At 31.6% G+C, this 14,336-nt stretch overlaps 1 protein-coding gene and 1 long non-coding RNA gene across 2 annotated transcripts; both read right to left on the bottom strand.

Moving 5' to 3' along the window:
- Positions 1-3,742: 3,742 nt before the first annotated feature.
- On the bottom strand, positions 3,743-6,212 carry LOC107892343 (60S ribosomal export protein NMD3). The gene is made up of 2 exons (XM_016817405.2): positions 6,069-6,212; positions 3,743-5,398 (listed from the first exon to the last, which is right to left on the bottom strand). The coding sequence occupies exon 2, from the start codon at positions 5,391-5,393 to the stop codon at positions 3,873-3,875; it is 1,521 nt and encodes a 506-aa protein (XP_016672894.1). The 5' UTR covers positions 5,394-5,398; positions 6,069-6,212; the 3' UTR covers positions 3,743-3,872.
- Positions 6,213-12,671: 6,459 nt separating this feature from the next.
- On the bottom strand, positions 12,672-13,041 carry LOC121221118 (uncharacterized). Its single transcript, XR_005918415.1, has 3 exons — positions 12,983-13,041; positions 12,809-12,901; positions 12,672-12,735 (listed from the first exon to the last, which is right to left on the bottom strand). It is a non-coding gene; the product is annotated as an uncharacterized lncRNA (long non-coding RNA).
- Positions 13,042-14,336: the final 1,295 nt, after the last annotated feature.

The following is a 14,336-nucleotide window of genomic DNA, read 5'->3' as shown; positions in this document are numbered from 1 at the left end:
ATCCTGCTTGAAGCGTTTTTGACACTATTTGTTCAAAACCATTTTCTCAAAATTATTTTTTCAAGAACTACTGTAGAAAAAAAAGCGTCCATGTGGGAGCTTTTTTCATCAATTTTGCTGACAATGCATCCTACTTGAAGCGTTTTTGACACTATTTATTCAGAACCGTTTTTTCAAAATTATTTTTTCAGGAACTACTATAGAAAAAAATCCTTATTGTTAATACAATTTTCCTTAAACTCTAAACCTAAACACAAAGTTATTTTTTTAAAAAATAAACCCTAATTTAATTAATTTTCTTAAAAACTCTAAACCCTAATTTAATTAATTTATTTAAAACCCCTAAAACCTAATTTAATTAATTTTTAAAAAAACACCAAACCCTAATTTATTTTTTAAAATCCCTAAACCCTAAACCTAAATTATTTTAACCATAAACCTACAACCCTAACCCTAAAAAAGTTTAACAAAACTCTAACCCTAAACCCAAAAACTCTAGGGACTAAACATGTAAAAAGCCCTAACCTAGAAAAACACGGAGCAGAATGCGCTCCCGGGGGAACGATTTTGCTACGTCAGCAAAACGCTTCCACGTCAGCGCGTTTTGTGCTGACATGGCAAAATCAATCCCCCAAAGGCGCGTTTTGCTGAAATTTTACCCAAAAATGCTCTTACGTTGACGTGTTTTGTCATTTTTGACTATTTCCAATAAATAATGAAAAAATTGGCCCATTCCCGTAATTAAAGTTAGAAATGAGCCTTTATAGATAAAATAAACTCTAAAAAGACTTTATAATTTTCATTAATAAAAAAACAATCAAACCACTCCATGAAAAACACACCCAATTAAACTCTCAAATGTTAAGAACCTATAAACTAAGCTCTTGGAATAATGATTTCTATCACTCACGATTAATGTGTTGACATGACGGTTAACTATTGTTCACTCAATCATTTTGTAGTTGATGTGGCGGTCAACATCAATAAATTTTTTTAAATGTAAAATTATAAATAATTTAGAAAATTATTAAAAAATTACTAATTTTTTTAAATATCTAAAATATAAAAATTAAAAATTATTAGAAGATTGTAAAATTTAAAAAAAATTAAAATTTAAGAAATTGATTAAAAATTTAGGAAAATAAAAAAAGTATTAGACAATATTAAAAATTATAAAAGAAACTTTAAAATATTATTAGGAATTGTGAAATATTTAAAAAATATAAAAATTAAACAACATATTAAAAATATAAAAATAACATTAAAATGTATTTGAAGTTATACAAAATTCAAAATTATAAAAAAAAAAATTGCAATCCAAAATCAAGAAATGAAAGCTGAATAAATTTCATAAAACTCCTACCAGCTCAAATAAGCTTTTGACTTTTGGTTTTCACTTTTGGGGAGAGAAATTATCAAAATATTTTTATTTGTATTAATGGTATACAAATTTTAAATTAATTTTTATTTTAATGTATTATTATATTTAAAATTTTAAAATATCTTATGTATAATTAAATTTATTAATTATTAAAAAACATATTTTGTGTATAATTATATTAAATTACTTAAATATTATCTAAATTAATTTCCAGCATCCTATCTCAACTTTTCACGCAACACCTTTCCAAATGTAGTTTTTTTCAAACAGAATTTGATTTGATCTAACTTTGTTGGGCCATGTAATTCCCAGGGCCCAAACTTCTATTCATTTTTTTTATTAATTTTTTTCTTCTTTTTATAATTTAGATGATCCAGCTGAACTCCACCATATGTTGAATGGATTTAGCCTTTAAAACTTCCAAAATTGATCAAATCCAACTTCTTCCATTAACATAATCACATCTATGCCACTTGCAACTATTATTGGACCATTCTTTTGATTTGTCACCACTATCCACATATTTCAAACCTCTAATTTTCTATCCAAATCAACTTTAATCTTTAACGGTAAAATTTTTATAAAGTTTTTTTTTATCTGTAAACAGTTCGCTCGAATTTATATTCTCTTAATTATTATAATAACAATAGTATCAACGGAGTCAAAACTCAATCTACCTAATCAATATTTCATTCTAAAACAAAAAAAAATACAAATAACAAACTGGAGACTTATTTCAATACAATAAAAATATTGAGATTTATTTAACAAAATTTGACTAATTTAAACCCTCTTTTAATAGTTTAGCTTTTTTTTATATGAAAAATCAAACCCTGATTACAGATATTGACACGGGAGAAAGCTTCATACTAAAAGCAAGATTTAGTTAAGTCGTTTCACGTTGAAATTTAATAAAAAAGAACGGTCACATTCAACGGAGCAAGTGCTATTCGAGAACAATTAGTTGATCTAGATTTACGAATTCTTATTGATTATTCGGTGATAGAATGAAAATAATTAGGGGAAGAAGACCTCGTGGGTAATGAATGGGAAAACATGCATGAAATTGGCTAAACATCTTATTCAAACAAATATAGAATTAGAATGGATGATTTTATGTCTATTATCAATTCTTCCTTTCGAGTTGAAACCGATCATTCAGATAAATGGGATAAACTAATGAGTTCGATACTAATGAACTCTATAAAAAATTATGTATCGAAATAATACTCCTATCGATGTATTAACAATAAGTAAATTTATGCCAAGAGAATTAATAACCTTCAACAACAAATTTAATTCATATATTTTTTAAATTATGTATAAACTATCTAATTCGAAATCGATGCTCAATATTTACTCTCTCCACAATTCATGCAAAAATTTTTAAATGCTGATATTCAATACATTCAAGTTTTCCAAGGTGCAGATTTTATTTTATTTTTCACTTTTCTTCAAAGAATTTAGGGTTTTAATAAATTGATCTTTTTCCCGCTTATGATAGAATTGAGGAACTCATCATGGTTATCAAATAACTTCATGAATCAAATTGAGAATTATCTAGTTTGACAATTACAGTAAACTACATTAACAGTTACTCAATTATTAATATTTTTTTTTTCTTTTTTAGTTATCAACCGTTATGTGATAGCTTTTAGAATTGGCATAATAGTAACTTTTTAACTCTTAATATTTATAAATTATGTCAATTTAGTCTTGATTCTAAAAAATTTAACCCTCAACATTGGCACATTACATAATTTAGTCTTCTATTTTTTTTTCAACTTTGCTTTTCTTTGTGATCCTATTACCTAAAAAAGTTGAAAGAAATCAAATCTATAATAAAATTTGATCAAAAATAGAACACCTAAAAATTTAAGACAATAATTTTGACATCTTTTGAAATTAACCTTCAATATCACAAATAAAAATAAAACTACAAAAGAAAAAACCCTGAATTACACAATGTGCAAATCTCGAGAGTAATTTTTTAGAATCAAGACTAAATTAATACAATATATAAATGTTGATTAAAATTGTTATTTTCTGTCAATTTATTATTTGGTGATAAAAAAAGATACAAATAATTAAGTGATTATTTTATAACTTTTCACAATTAAGATGAGTTTGGATGGACAATGAAATACGGAACGATATTTAACTTACTTTTTGTCTTACGCTACAATATTGTTACAATAACTAATCTCACTACCACCATTATTTTTACACTAACCGTAAATAAACACACTACTCATAGTAATACTAAGGCTTAGTACCAACTTTGAACAGCTACTTTATACTATTTTGTTACATAAAATATTTTTGAAAGCCCTAATGCAAAAAAAAAAAAGAGAGATAAAATTCATGATCAGAAAATTTATTTACTATATCCCCCCAAAAAAAAGGAAACAAAAAACACAAAGCAATAACTCAAAACATCATTTCAAGGCAAAACTCAAAAAAAGTAGCATACGAGAAGTACAACAAAGATTCATTCTCTCATGCTATCTTCACCATCTTCTTGTTCACTCAGCTCGAGATCGGCCAGCAACTCTTCCAATGGAACCGAAGGCAGATCATCCCCATCTGACACCGATACCATCTCTGATGGCTGGTAATCTTTGTTACGGTACAGTGATAAGTTGAACCTTAGCTCAGGGTTCTCTTCCAAATCTCTCAAGAACTCCTCATATTCTGTGTCCAGCTTCTGTTCGTTCGCTCTACCTTTAGATTCGTCTAGTTCCATATCGAGGGACTTAAGCTTCCATGGACGAGGCTTCCCACGCTTCTTCTGGCGTTTTTCTTCATAGCTCTTCTTTATCAGAATTGCCTCAGGAAGGACAAGTCCTCTATACTTATCGAGTTCGATATCATTACTGTTGGCCCCATAAAGATCGTACCCGAGTGCACGATCTCCAGGCTTTAGAATATGGCCTAGATGTGTTCTTATGTAAAACAACTTCCCGTAATCACTTACACGAGCCACCTCAGCATCTGCCATTACATATTTCGAGCCCCCAAGATTATATTCAGGAGAAACAACTTCAATGTTAAAGACATCATATTCCACCAGTTGCCTGCTACCAAGTAGGGACTTGAAGGAATGCCTCCAATACTGGTCAGTGTCCAAGAAACACTGCCTCAGAGTAAACGGATCCAACAATGTAATGTTGTTCGTAACTTTCGTGCAGATCACAAGCGGACCAAGGTTCCCCAAACTAGTAGCCACCTTTGGAGGCAAACAAATCAAATCCTCACGGCAAATGGGGGATATTTCGACCGAGAATGTGTACTTGTAATTGTAATTATTACTCTTGGGATCATGAGACACAAGCTGTTTGTCATGTCTACTCTTTGTTGGAGCAACTTTACCTAAAAATTCGACAAACTTCACAGCATGACTCCTGTTAGCAAAGAAAAAATCAATTCCTTGATCCATTTGCTTGATTTTAATGGCATGGGCAGCAGCATCATGTTTCAGGATGAGCTGTTCCAAATAAAAGAAGGTTCGTCTGTGGGATACACGCTGTCTGAGTTGCACAGAAGCCACCCACTGGTCAGGATTCGCCTGAAACCTCGTACAAGAGTCACACATGTTATCTTGTTGAACATACTCAACAACATAAGATTGCTCCAAAATCGCTCCATTAAGAACCTCTTTTTGAACCTTCAGCTTGACCTTGATTCTCTTAGAATGTGGTTCAGTCCAAATGAATTCAGCATTTACCAGCCTAACTTTCTTCAAATCAGTCTCCAGCCGTTTCACACAAAACGTCAAGAGCTCCTTCGATTCCAACTGAGCTTTTATCCAAGTTCTTGGGGGCTGCAAGTAGCTATCACAATCGGGACAATGCATAATGGTCACATGCTTTCGTAAACCTTCCGTGATGTCAACTTCAGACCTCAAACATGTTACGCACATGTTGGCAGGATTTGGCGCCATTGAAATACCACATTTGCAACACAAGACAGTACCTCTTGTTTGTGGAACCACAAACATATCTGATGCCATAGCAACTGTTCCATAAAGAAGATAATCATAAGTATATAGCAGCTCAAAGCAACATACATCGATGGCGGAAAAAGCTAATAACTAGAAACAAGCAAGTCAATCGTATGTCTGTCCTGATGAAGGGCTAGCTTAAAAGCTGCTGTTTAACAACATCATTAATTAAAACAACAGCAACCGACGTTAAAATGAGTAAAACCGGAAATAATTCCAACATATTCAACAAGACAACCTATTTACAAGCATGGCTGCCCATCGGCGCAAAAGGATGATTTTATACGTGTGTGTGTGTATCATAAACAGCTCAAAGAAACAGAAACTAAGGGCAGAACACAAAATTCAACCTTCTGGTTTTTACAATCATAAAAAAAATCAACAAAATCCCTAATTTAGAACAAGAAAAACTCAGATTTACAATATTTTTAATGAAATCAAATAAAATGAATTTTAAGAACAATCTTTGAAGTGAACATGTTCAGAGAGTTACTTGTACAAATAAGACATCTCAATCACACTAAAATAATTAAAAAAATCTAATTCAATATGCAAAAAGAACATCAAAATCCCAAAAAATAAAAATAAAAAAGAACGAATTCATTAAAACTGATACTACAAAATTATTGGAAACAAGAAAATTGAAGAAACAAATTTAAGCCAGATTTTTTTAAAAAAAATTACCTTTATGGCTGTCACCGCCAATACACCGCTAATCTGCGAGAAAAAAGAAAGAAGAAAATGAGCAAATGCTCTCAAAACCCTATAATATAAAGCCGAAGGCGAAAGCCATTTTCGTTTTTGTTTCTTTTTTTTTTTGGGAGTGTAATGGCCCTTTTGACCCATATTGTAGCGGCTTTCACTTAATTGTTTGGGCCTAAACATTAAAATTATAATTTTCTGGGCCAGAATAAAATTAATTTAATTAAATGTACTAATAATTTTTCATTACAGTTGTAAATATTGAAAGAAATTATTGACAAATTATGAAAAAAAATCTAATTTAAAATAATATAAATTTAATTTATAATTTATGGATTTTTAATTATATTTTTATCTTTATTAGTGTTAAATGTGTTTACAACATATATTTTTTCTTCTTGAAGATGTAAATTGAAATATGAAATTTTAAAAGAGCTTTTATCAAACTCTAATTATGATTATTATTTAATAAAATGTTTTCAATTAAATTTAATTAATTTATAAATCTAGTATACTAAATCTCAATGTAGTGAAATATATAATACTATTTTTTTTAAAAAAATACTCTTAAACTACTCGATGGTAAAATTCATAAAGTAATTGTGCATTTACGAAAAGTCTAGAAATTATCATGTTTGTCCAAACAAGGTACATTAGGATGGACCCTTCCATTTCTCAAGCCATGAGCATTGAGGCAATACGATGAAGTTTTGCCTTTTTGCTTCTCATTTCTCAAGTTCATGTTTTTCATGGTGATGTTTCTACAAGGACTGGTCTCACTGCATGAAAGTTGCACAGCTGATGTCTGCAAAATATATATAGTAATTAACATTAAGGTTACTTCATTTTTAAATATGAATGAAAAACTTCAACTGTAACAGCCTGATTTTCAGTGATTTCGGAAACAGTGGTTCGAGGCCATCAAATCTGGCGAGTAAGCTCGTATTTTTATTATTTAATATTTATGAGTCAAATATGGTTTTAAAAAAATTTTGAATTAGTAATTTATGTTTTATAATGAATTATTAGATTCGAGTGATAAAACACTAGTTCAAGTTGTTTTAGAAAATGAGGTATCGGGATCTCGTTTCTATAAACCGAGCAGTAAATATTTTTATAAATATTTGCAGAGTGTCATTAAGGTAGTAGTAAAGTTTCGTTAAAAAAATTTAACATTTCGACAGTTAATTAATTAAAAAGGACTAAACTGAAAAAAGTGCAAAACTTACTAATTATAATAATAAAATGACTAAATGGCTTGATTAATAAATAAAGAAGAACCTAAATAGCAATTATGCCTAAATGAAAAGATGAGGCAGCATAACATGGGAAAAATAATAAAATAAAGCCATAAATGGCAAAATTGTAATTAAATTGAAATTAAAATAAAATAAAAGTGAAATTAGAAAGCTTCTAGGCAATTCTTTATTCTTCTTCCAATTTTCGGTTCAAAAACAGACATGGGAGAGCTCTTGAGCTGGTTCTTCAATTTCTCTTAATGTGAGTTCAATTCTTACCCGTTTCTTGTAATTTTTATGTTTTTGAGATTGTTACAATTAGGTCCAACTAAAATTTACTCTAGTTTTTTATTTTGTTAAAGATTTTGAATGTTTCCATTGATGCATATATATGATTTTAGTTACTAAATGATGAATTTGAGATGTTGGTTGATATTTAAAAGTATTTTATTAAGTAATTTTGATGAATTTTTTGATTAGGGACTAATTTGTTGAAATAGTGAAAATACAAGGGTTTGTTGTGAAATTATTGCAAAATTAGGCTGTATTGAATGCCATGAATACTCGGCTAGCATGGGCTTGCATTAAAAATGATTAATTTACATGAGTTGGGCTCAAAGACTAAATTGAATAAAAGTAAAATATTAGGGGTAATTTTGTAAAAATATTGTAATAGGCCATTTTAGCCCGGGCCCAACTAAATGAACCTTAAAGATAATAAAAATGCAAGAAATAGTACATTTTTACAAATAACCCAATCGGCCCAATAGCTTAACGCAAACAGCAGAAATCGGCCCAATTGACCTACAACATGTTTTTGGCAAAGGAGTCAGAAACCCTAGGACGCGCTTCACAACTCCCTCGCCCACCTCCGCAAATGTCGCCCCACGTTGCCTCTCCCACGTTCAGCAGCCTTGCACGTTGTGCACGTTTCCTCTAGTCTTTTTGAAACAAGTCACGATCAGCACACCGGGCAGTTTCCACATACTGGCAACAAAGGAACCACGAACAACATTAAGAGGAGATATGCAGCAAATGGAAAAGATTTGGGGGGAGGGTATAAAAAGGGAAATCGAATCTGTAATAGGGGTTAGCAAAATTTTGTATTGAAAATTAAAAAAGAAATTACAGGAGAAAAACGTTTTTTGAAGGTGATAGATTTTGTTTTTCCTTTTGTTTTTACTGTTTTTACTTTGTTTTTGTTTTTTTTTTCGTTTATAAAAACAAAAAAAAAAGAATAAAGAAAGGGAGTAGAAGGAAACTTACCGGTGTGGCGTCGTTGAAGCCCCTTCATTTCGTTGCCATTGGAGCAGGGGAAGGATTTTGAGGGCAGAGATACGGCGCAACTTCAAAGAAAGAAAGAAAATGGTTTTTAAGGTTGGAAAAGGGGTTTTTATTTGATCTAAAAAACGGCGCCGTATTTGGTGTACCTGAATGCCCGTATGACCTGACCCAAAACCCGATTAGATCTGCATGTTTTAAGTTGATGGGCTATTTATAATTCGGGCCCTTCATGTTTTTATTATTTTCAAAATCGCTTCTTTTTATTATTTTCAAATTTTTTCATGAAACATTATTAATGTTTTGATTTAATCCAATGTTGCGCAATGCTTTGGGTGGTTTGAGTAAATTGTTTTTTGGGCCTCCTCCACTTACGTATGTTTTAATTTGCTCCCTTTCTTGTTTTTTTTTTTTTAGGAATTTAACCTTTAAATTCTGCCTTTTTTTACTTAACCTTTAGTTTGTTATTTTAGTGTTATTTATTTATTATTATTTTTAATACTGTTTATATTATTATTACTGTATTGTTATTAGTTTATTATTATATGATATATTATTATTATACTTATTTATATGCGCATATGCATATTAATACATATATATATTTTTAAAACGTTTTAAATATATATTCTATATACATATTTTATTATTATTATTATTACAATTTTTTTATATATAAATATACCCATTTTTATTTCATAATATTTATACGTTTCCCATATTTTATAATTTATATATGTTTTTTTATAATGTGTACATATATATTTTTATACACTATTCAAAGCTATTATAAATGTTTTCCATGTTTTTATATTTACTAATATATTATATTTATACTTTTTTTTAAAAATGTATGAATATATTTTATATGTGTTTTATTATTGTTTTATTCTTATGACTTATGTATTCATATAGATATATGCATTAACATTTTATAATGCTTATGCATTTTTTTTCTCTCATATCCATATACATATTTGCAAAATTCATTTATATATCATACTTATGTGTACATATAATTTAAATTAAAATTTTTGTTTCATATTGCATTCACATTTTTTAACATATCTTTTAAAAATATATTTTGATTTTGTCAAAACATTAAAATCATTTTTTTATTTTTATTTTTATTTTTATTCAAAGGCTTTTAAAATATAAACGATATTCAAAGTTAGGGATTTTTGAGAAAATTGAGCCCTAACGTCTTGGGTTCCGATTTTCTTTGTTAATTCCAAATAACCGAGAATATTCGTTATTCAAAACGCATAAGTTTAAAAATCATTTTCGGGAACTTAATTTGCGGTGTCCTAACGTATTAGGCATGACATTTTGCTTTCTCGAAATGAAGATTTTCTTTAAAAAACTAAAAAGAGATATTCAAAGTTCGGGGGTTTTGAGAAATTGTACCCTAACGTATTGGGTCTCGATTTCTTTATCTAGCTTGAACAATTGATTATCCTTTTCAAGTTTCATCATTTGAGTTTTTTTTAAGATCTTTTTAAATTCTCGACACTAAGACATTAAATAATCAATTTGGTACAGATTTTTGGGCGTTACGAGGGTGCTAACCCTTCCTCGTGCGTAACTGACTCCCGAACCTATTTTCTCAAATTTCGTAGGCCAAAACTATTTTTTAGGTGAACCGATCACACCTCGATAAAGGATCGGTGGCGACTCCAGTTTTTGTTTTTAAAGTCGACAACTAAATTTTTGTTTTATCAAAAAATGGTTTCAACAAATGTCAAAAAAACAAACTGCATGAAATGAATTGTTTTATTATTTAAATTAATAAATTTAATGAAATTATTAATTTAGATCAAGATCGGGTGGAAAATCGAGAGAAATGGAAAATTATCAAAATGCCCCTGAATCTTGGTATTTCTACAATTTAGCCTGGTAAGTTCGTATGAACTATATTCTGTATAATTTTGCTTAAAGTGAATGTTATTTGGTGATGGATATTATATATATATGTGTGTGTTCTATTGTTGGAATTGAATTATTATTGGAAATATATTATCGAATTTAATATTCAGTTTGGATTGAATGCAGGATTCGAGTACATTCGTAAATTGGTGTATGGTGGTATTGGAGGGAGACATCGGAATATTACCCAAGTAAACTGGGGTTCAACATCTGTTGCGAACTCTCGTGTTTTACTTTCTGTTTGGAGCGATTTGGGTGGATCAACTCTCACGAGCTTCTGTTCAGCTCTTATGAGCTTCTGTTGGTGTGTTCTGGTGGACTAGCTCTATAAGCTTCTGTTGATGATGTACTCTTATCCGTAAGTCGTTCTTCGTATGAAAAATCTCGATAAGGTAAATTGTTAAAGGAATTTGAAAGATTTGTTAATTGTTGAATATTGACCCGAACATAAGTGAAAATAAGATATATTGTGACTAAATGAGATACATGAGTTATGTACTCATGAATTGAGTATTGAATGACTAATGCCAATGTATAAACAATTGTGGTTTGATATCACTACACCAAAACAGGCTTTTAGCGGCGCTTTTTTAGGCCTTTAGCGGCGCTTTTTAGCGCCGCAGATACTTTTAGCGGCGCTTTGAAAAGCGCCGCAACCGACGCCGCTAATGAATGCGCCGCTAACTTTAGCGGCATTTTTAGAAATAAACACCGCTAAAGGTGTTGTTCTATAGCGGCGCTTCTAGCATAAACGCCGCTGAAGACTAAGACCTTTAGCGGCGCTTTAGTGGAAACGCCGCTAAAGACCCTAATCTTTAGCGGCGTTTTTTTCTCAAACGCTGCAATAGACCCTAATCTATAGCGGCGCTTTGACTACAAACGCCACGAAAGAACCTAATCTTTAGCGGCACTTTTCCCTCAAACGCCGCAATAAACCCTGATCTATAGCGGCGCTTCGACCACAAACGCCACTAAAGAACCTAATCTTTAGCGGCGCTTTCCCCACAAACGCCGCTAAAGACCATGATCTTTAGTGGCGTTTTTTCCACAAATGCCGCTAAAGACCCTTATCTTTAGCGGCGCTTTGACCAAAAACGCCACTAAATTTGGTAGATTTGTAAAATAAATTTTTTTTATATTTTCAGCCCTCCTGTAAAAACAAATCAGAAGAAATCATATCTAAACCAACCAAAAGTAATAAATCTATATATTAAATAAATAAAATAATAAATATCAATAAATAAAATAAAATTCGTATTATTCTTACAAAAATGTTAAAAGTTAAAATGATAATTAAAAGTCAAAATCTAAGTATATTTACACGATAGTCTAAGACGGCGGCCGTTGCGACTGCTAAAACATCTTCATCATACTCTGAAGCTGCTGCTGGAGTTCATCGAACTTTTGACGCTGCTCTGCTTCCCTCGCTGCAGCCTCTGCTTCCCTCGCTTTAGCCTCTGCTTCCCTAACTGCAGCCTGTACTTCTCTCGCTGCCGCCTCTGCTTCTCTTGCTGCCGTATCTGCTTTAAGCTGCTGCTGGAGTTCTTCATACTTTCGTTGAACCTCAGCTTCTCTCGCTGCTGCATCTGCTTTCAGTTGTAGCTGGAGTTCTTCATATCTTTTTTGAACCTCAGCTTCTCTCGATGTTGCCTCCGCTTTAAGTTGTGTAATTTGCTCAATTGTTGTCGCTTGCATCTGAGCCATCTGGTTTCTTAACCTCTGAACTTCAGCTTCGGCTCGACTCCCTGAAGGCATATATTGTTGCGAGCCAGATCTAAAATATTGGGATGGGTTAACAAAAGATCATTGAAATCGAACCCGACCATACCTTTCAGGACCCAAAACTTCAGTGATAATCTGATTATCAATGTCGTCAATATGAACAGAACTATCACTGGAAGCAATCGCTTCGTACTCCGCTTTTTTATCCTTTAATTTTTCCTAAAAAATAAATCAAATAGTTAGGAACGCAATATATATTAAAAAACCCAATGCAACATAACTTAATAATATTTGCATTACAATAAATGAAATAAATCATTAGAAAATAAACACTATAAATTATTAAAACAAGTGAAATTGTATTAATTAAGCAAACGTACCATAATTTCTGCAGCTTCAGGAGTCATAGGGTTTCCATCTTTCTTCCTATGTGTAATGTTAAAAAGTTGAAGGCGTCCAACTTTTTGACCGGACGACAGTTCCTACAATACAATAGTTAAAATATTAATGTAATTAAGTAATAAATATCTACCAATATTAAAAAATTGAAAATACCTCTGCATGAGCTACACACGCAAAACTTTTCTACCCAACTGTGTGAGTGAATTTTTGTTGCTGCCTACTTTTTTTTCCAACTTCTTCACGATCCTACATTATGAAATTATTAGTACGTTAATTAGGAAATACTAAACACCAAAATAATTACAAAATTTTATAAGTTACACATACCTCTCCTTTCTTCGAAGTCCAAAATCTAACGACCTCTTCCCACTGATACCTCAGCATTCCCGGCGGGACATTTTGTAATCTCTCGTCGAGTGTTGTTTTTGTCTTAAAATAGTCTTTCTTTAAAGTAATCTTATGGTCTCTCCATATTTTCCCAATGCCTTCTTTACATAAGCATCGGAGACCTCTAGAGCAAATCTCGCCTACAAAAAACACAACTTAAGAAAGTAAATGTAAACGAAACTTAAACCCAAGTATTATAAATGACATACACATTTTGTTACCTTAATGTTATCGAGAGCTTGGTTCTTGTTACTCTCGGGCACTTTATGCCACGACTCGAAGTTAATTGGCAACATATTTGCATTTCGTGCTAGAATGCCTATGTATCCTGCTAAAAGGCGAGCTTCTGATCCAACAGGCTGACCAAAGCTATTACTGGATACTTGGACACGCTCGACTGGATCTAGGTCGTATAAATCGCTTAGTACCGTACGTCCGCGACCTCTCCACGTCCCACCAGTTTCATCTGAAAAATAAAAGTATTGTAATATACGAAATTTAAAAAAAAACAAACAAGAAGTCAACACACATGTAAATTAAATGTTAAATTACTTTGAACTTCTATAGGTTCCTCAGGTGTAACTGGAACATTCGAAGATCCAATAGTAGTCTGTTGTTCAGTGCTGTTTGTTTCCGCCGAGTTTGGAGTACCTTGAACAATGCGGTGCGATCGCACTTTTCTTCTAGGCATTTTATCTGCAATACAAATAAATTAGTTGAAAACTTAGTATACAATTACAACAATAATATCACATATAAAATAGTTGAAATATCATCATTCGTAGATGTAATTAGATAATCGTAAAAGCTTACTAAATTATAATTCGTAAATCTCTTCATCCGTATCCTGGCGGACCCATTGAAATTGTGTACTAGTACTAGGGATGTTTTCGTTTAAGTTCTGTTCTGGAAATGGCAAAGTTTGTGTTCTGTCGTCAATGTCATCTCTACTTCCACTGCCCATGTCAAACAAGTCTCTAGGGATGTTACGGAGTACAACGTACCAACCCTCATCAGTTGGGTCTTTTGAGTAAAAAACTTGTTTGACTTGAGAAGAAAATACATACGGCTCTTCAATCAATTGTTGTCCTGTGTGAATCAATCGAGCGAAGTTTACCATTGTGAAACCAAATTGATCTTGCTTGATTCCACGTGCAGTATTAACATCGGTCCAATCACCTCGAAATAAGACAACTTTCCATTTGCCGTAGTAATCCAACTCAATTATGTCAGTAAGAAGTCCAAAATATTCCACATTTCCCTCCACAGGATTATTGTCCCTAGCACTAGCATA

Source organism: Gossypium hirsutum, chromosome D09, assembly GCF_007990345.1.
Source record: "Gossypium hirsutum isolate 1008001.06 chromosome D09, Gossypium_hirsutum_v2.1, whole genome shotgun sequence".
Lineage (NCBI taxonomy): Eukaryota > Viridiplantae > Streptophyta > Magnoliopsida > Malvales > Malvaceae > Gossypium > Gossypium hirsutum.
Note: the sequence above shows the minus strand (reverse complement) of the source record. Positions and strands in the feature narration are given on the sequence as shown.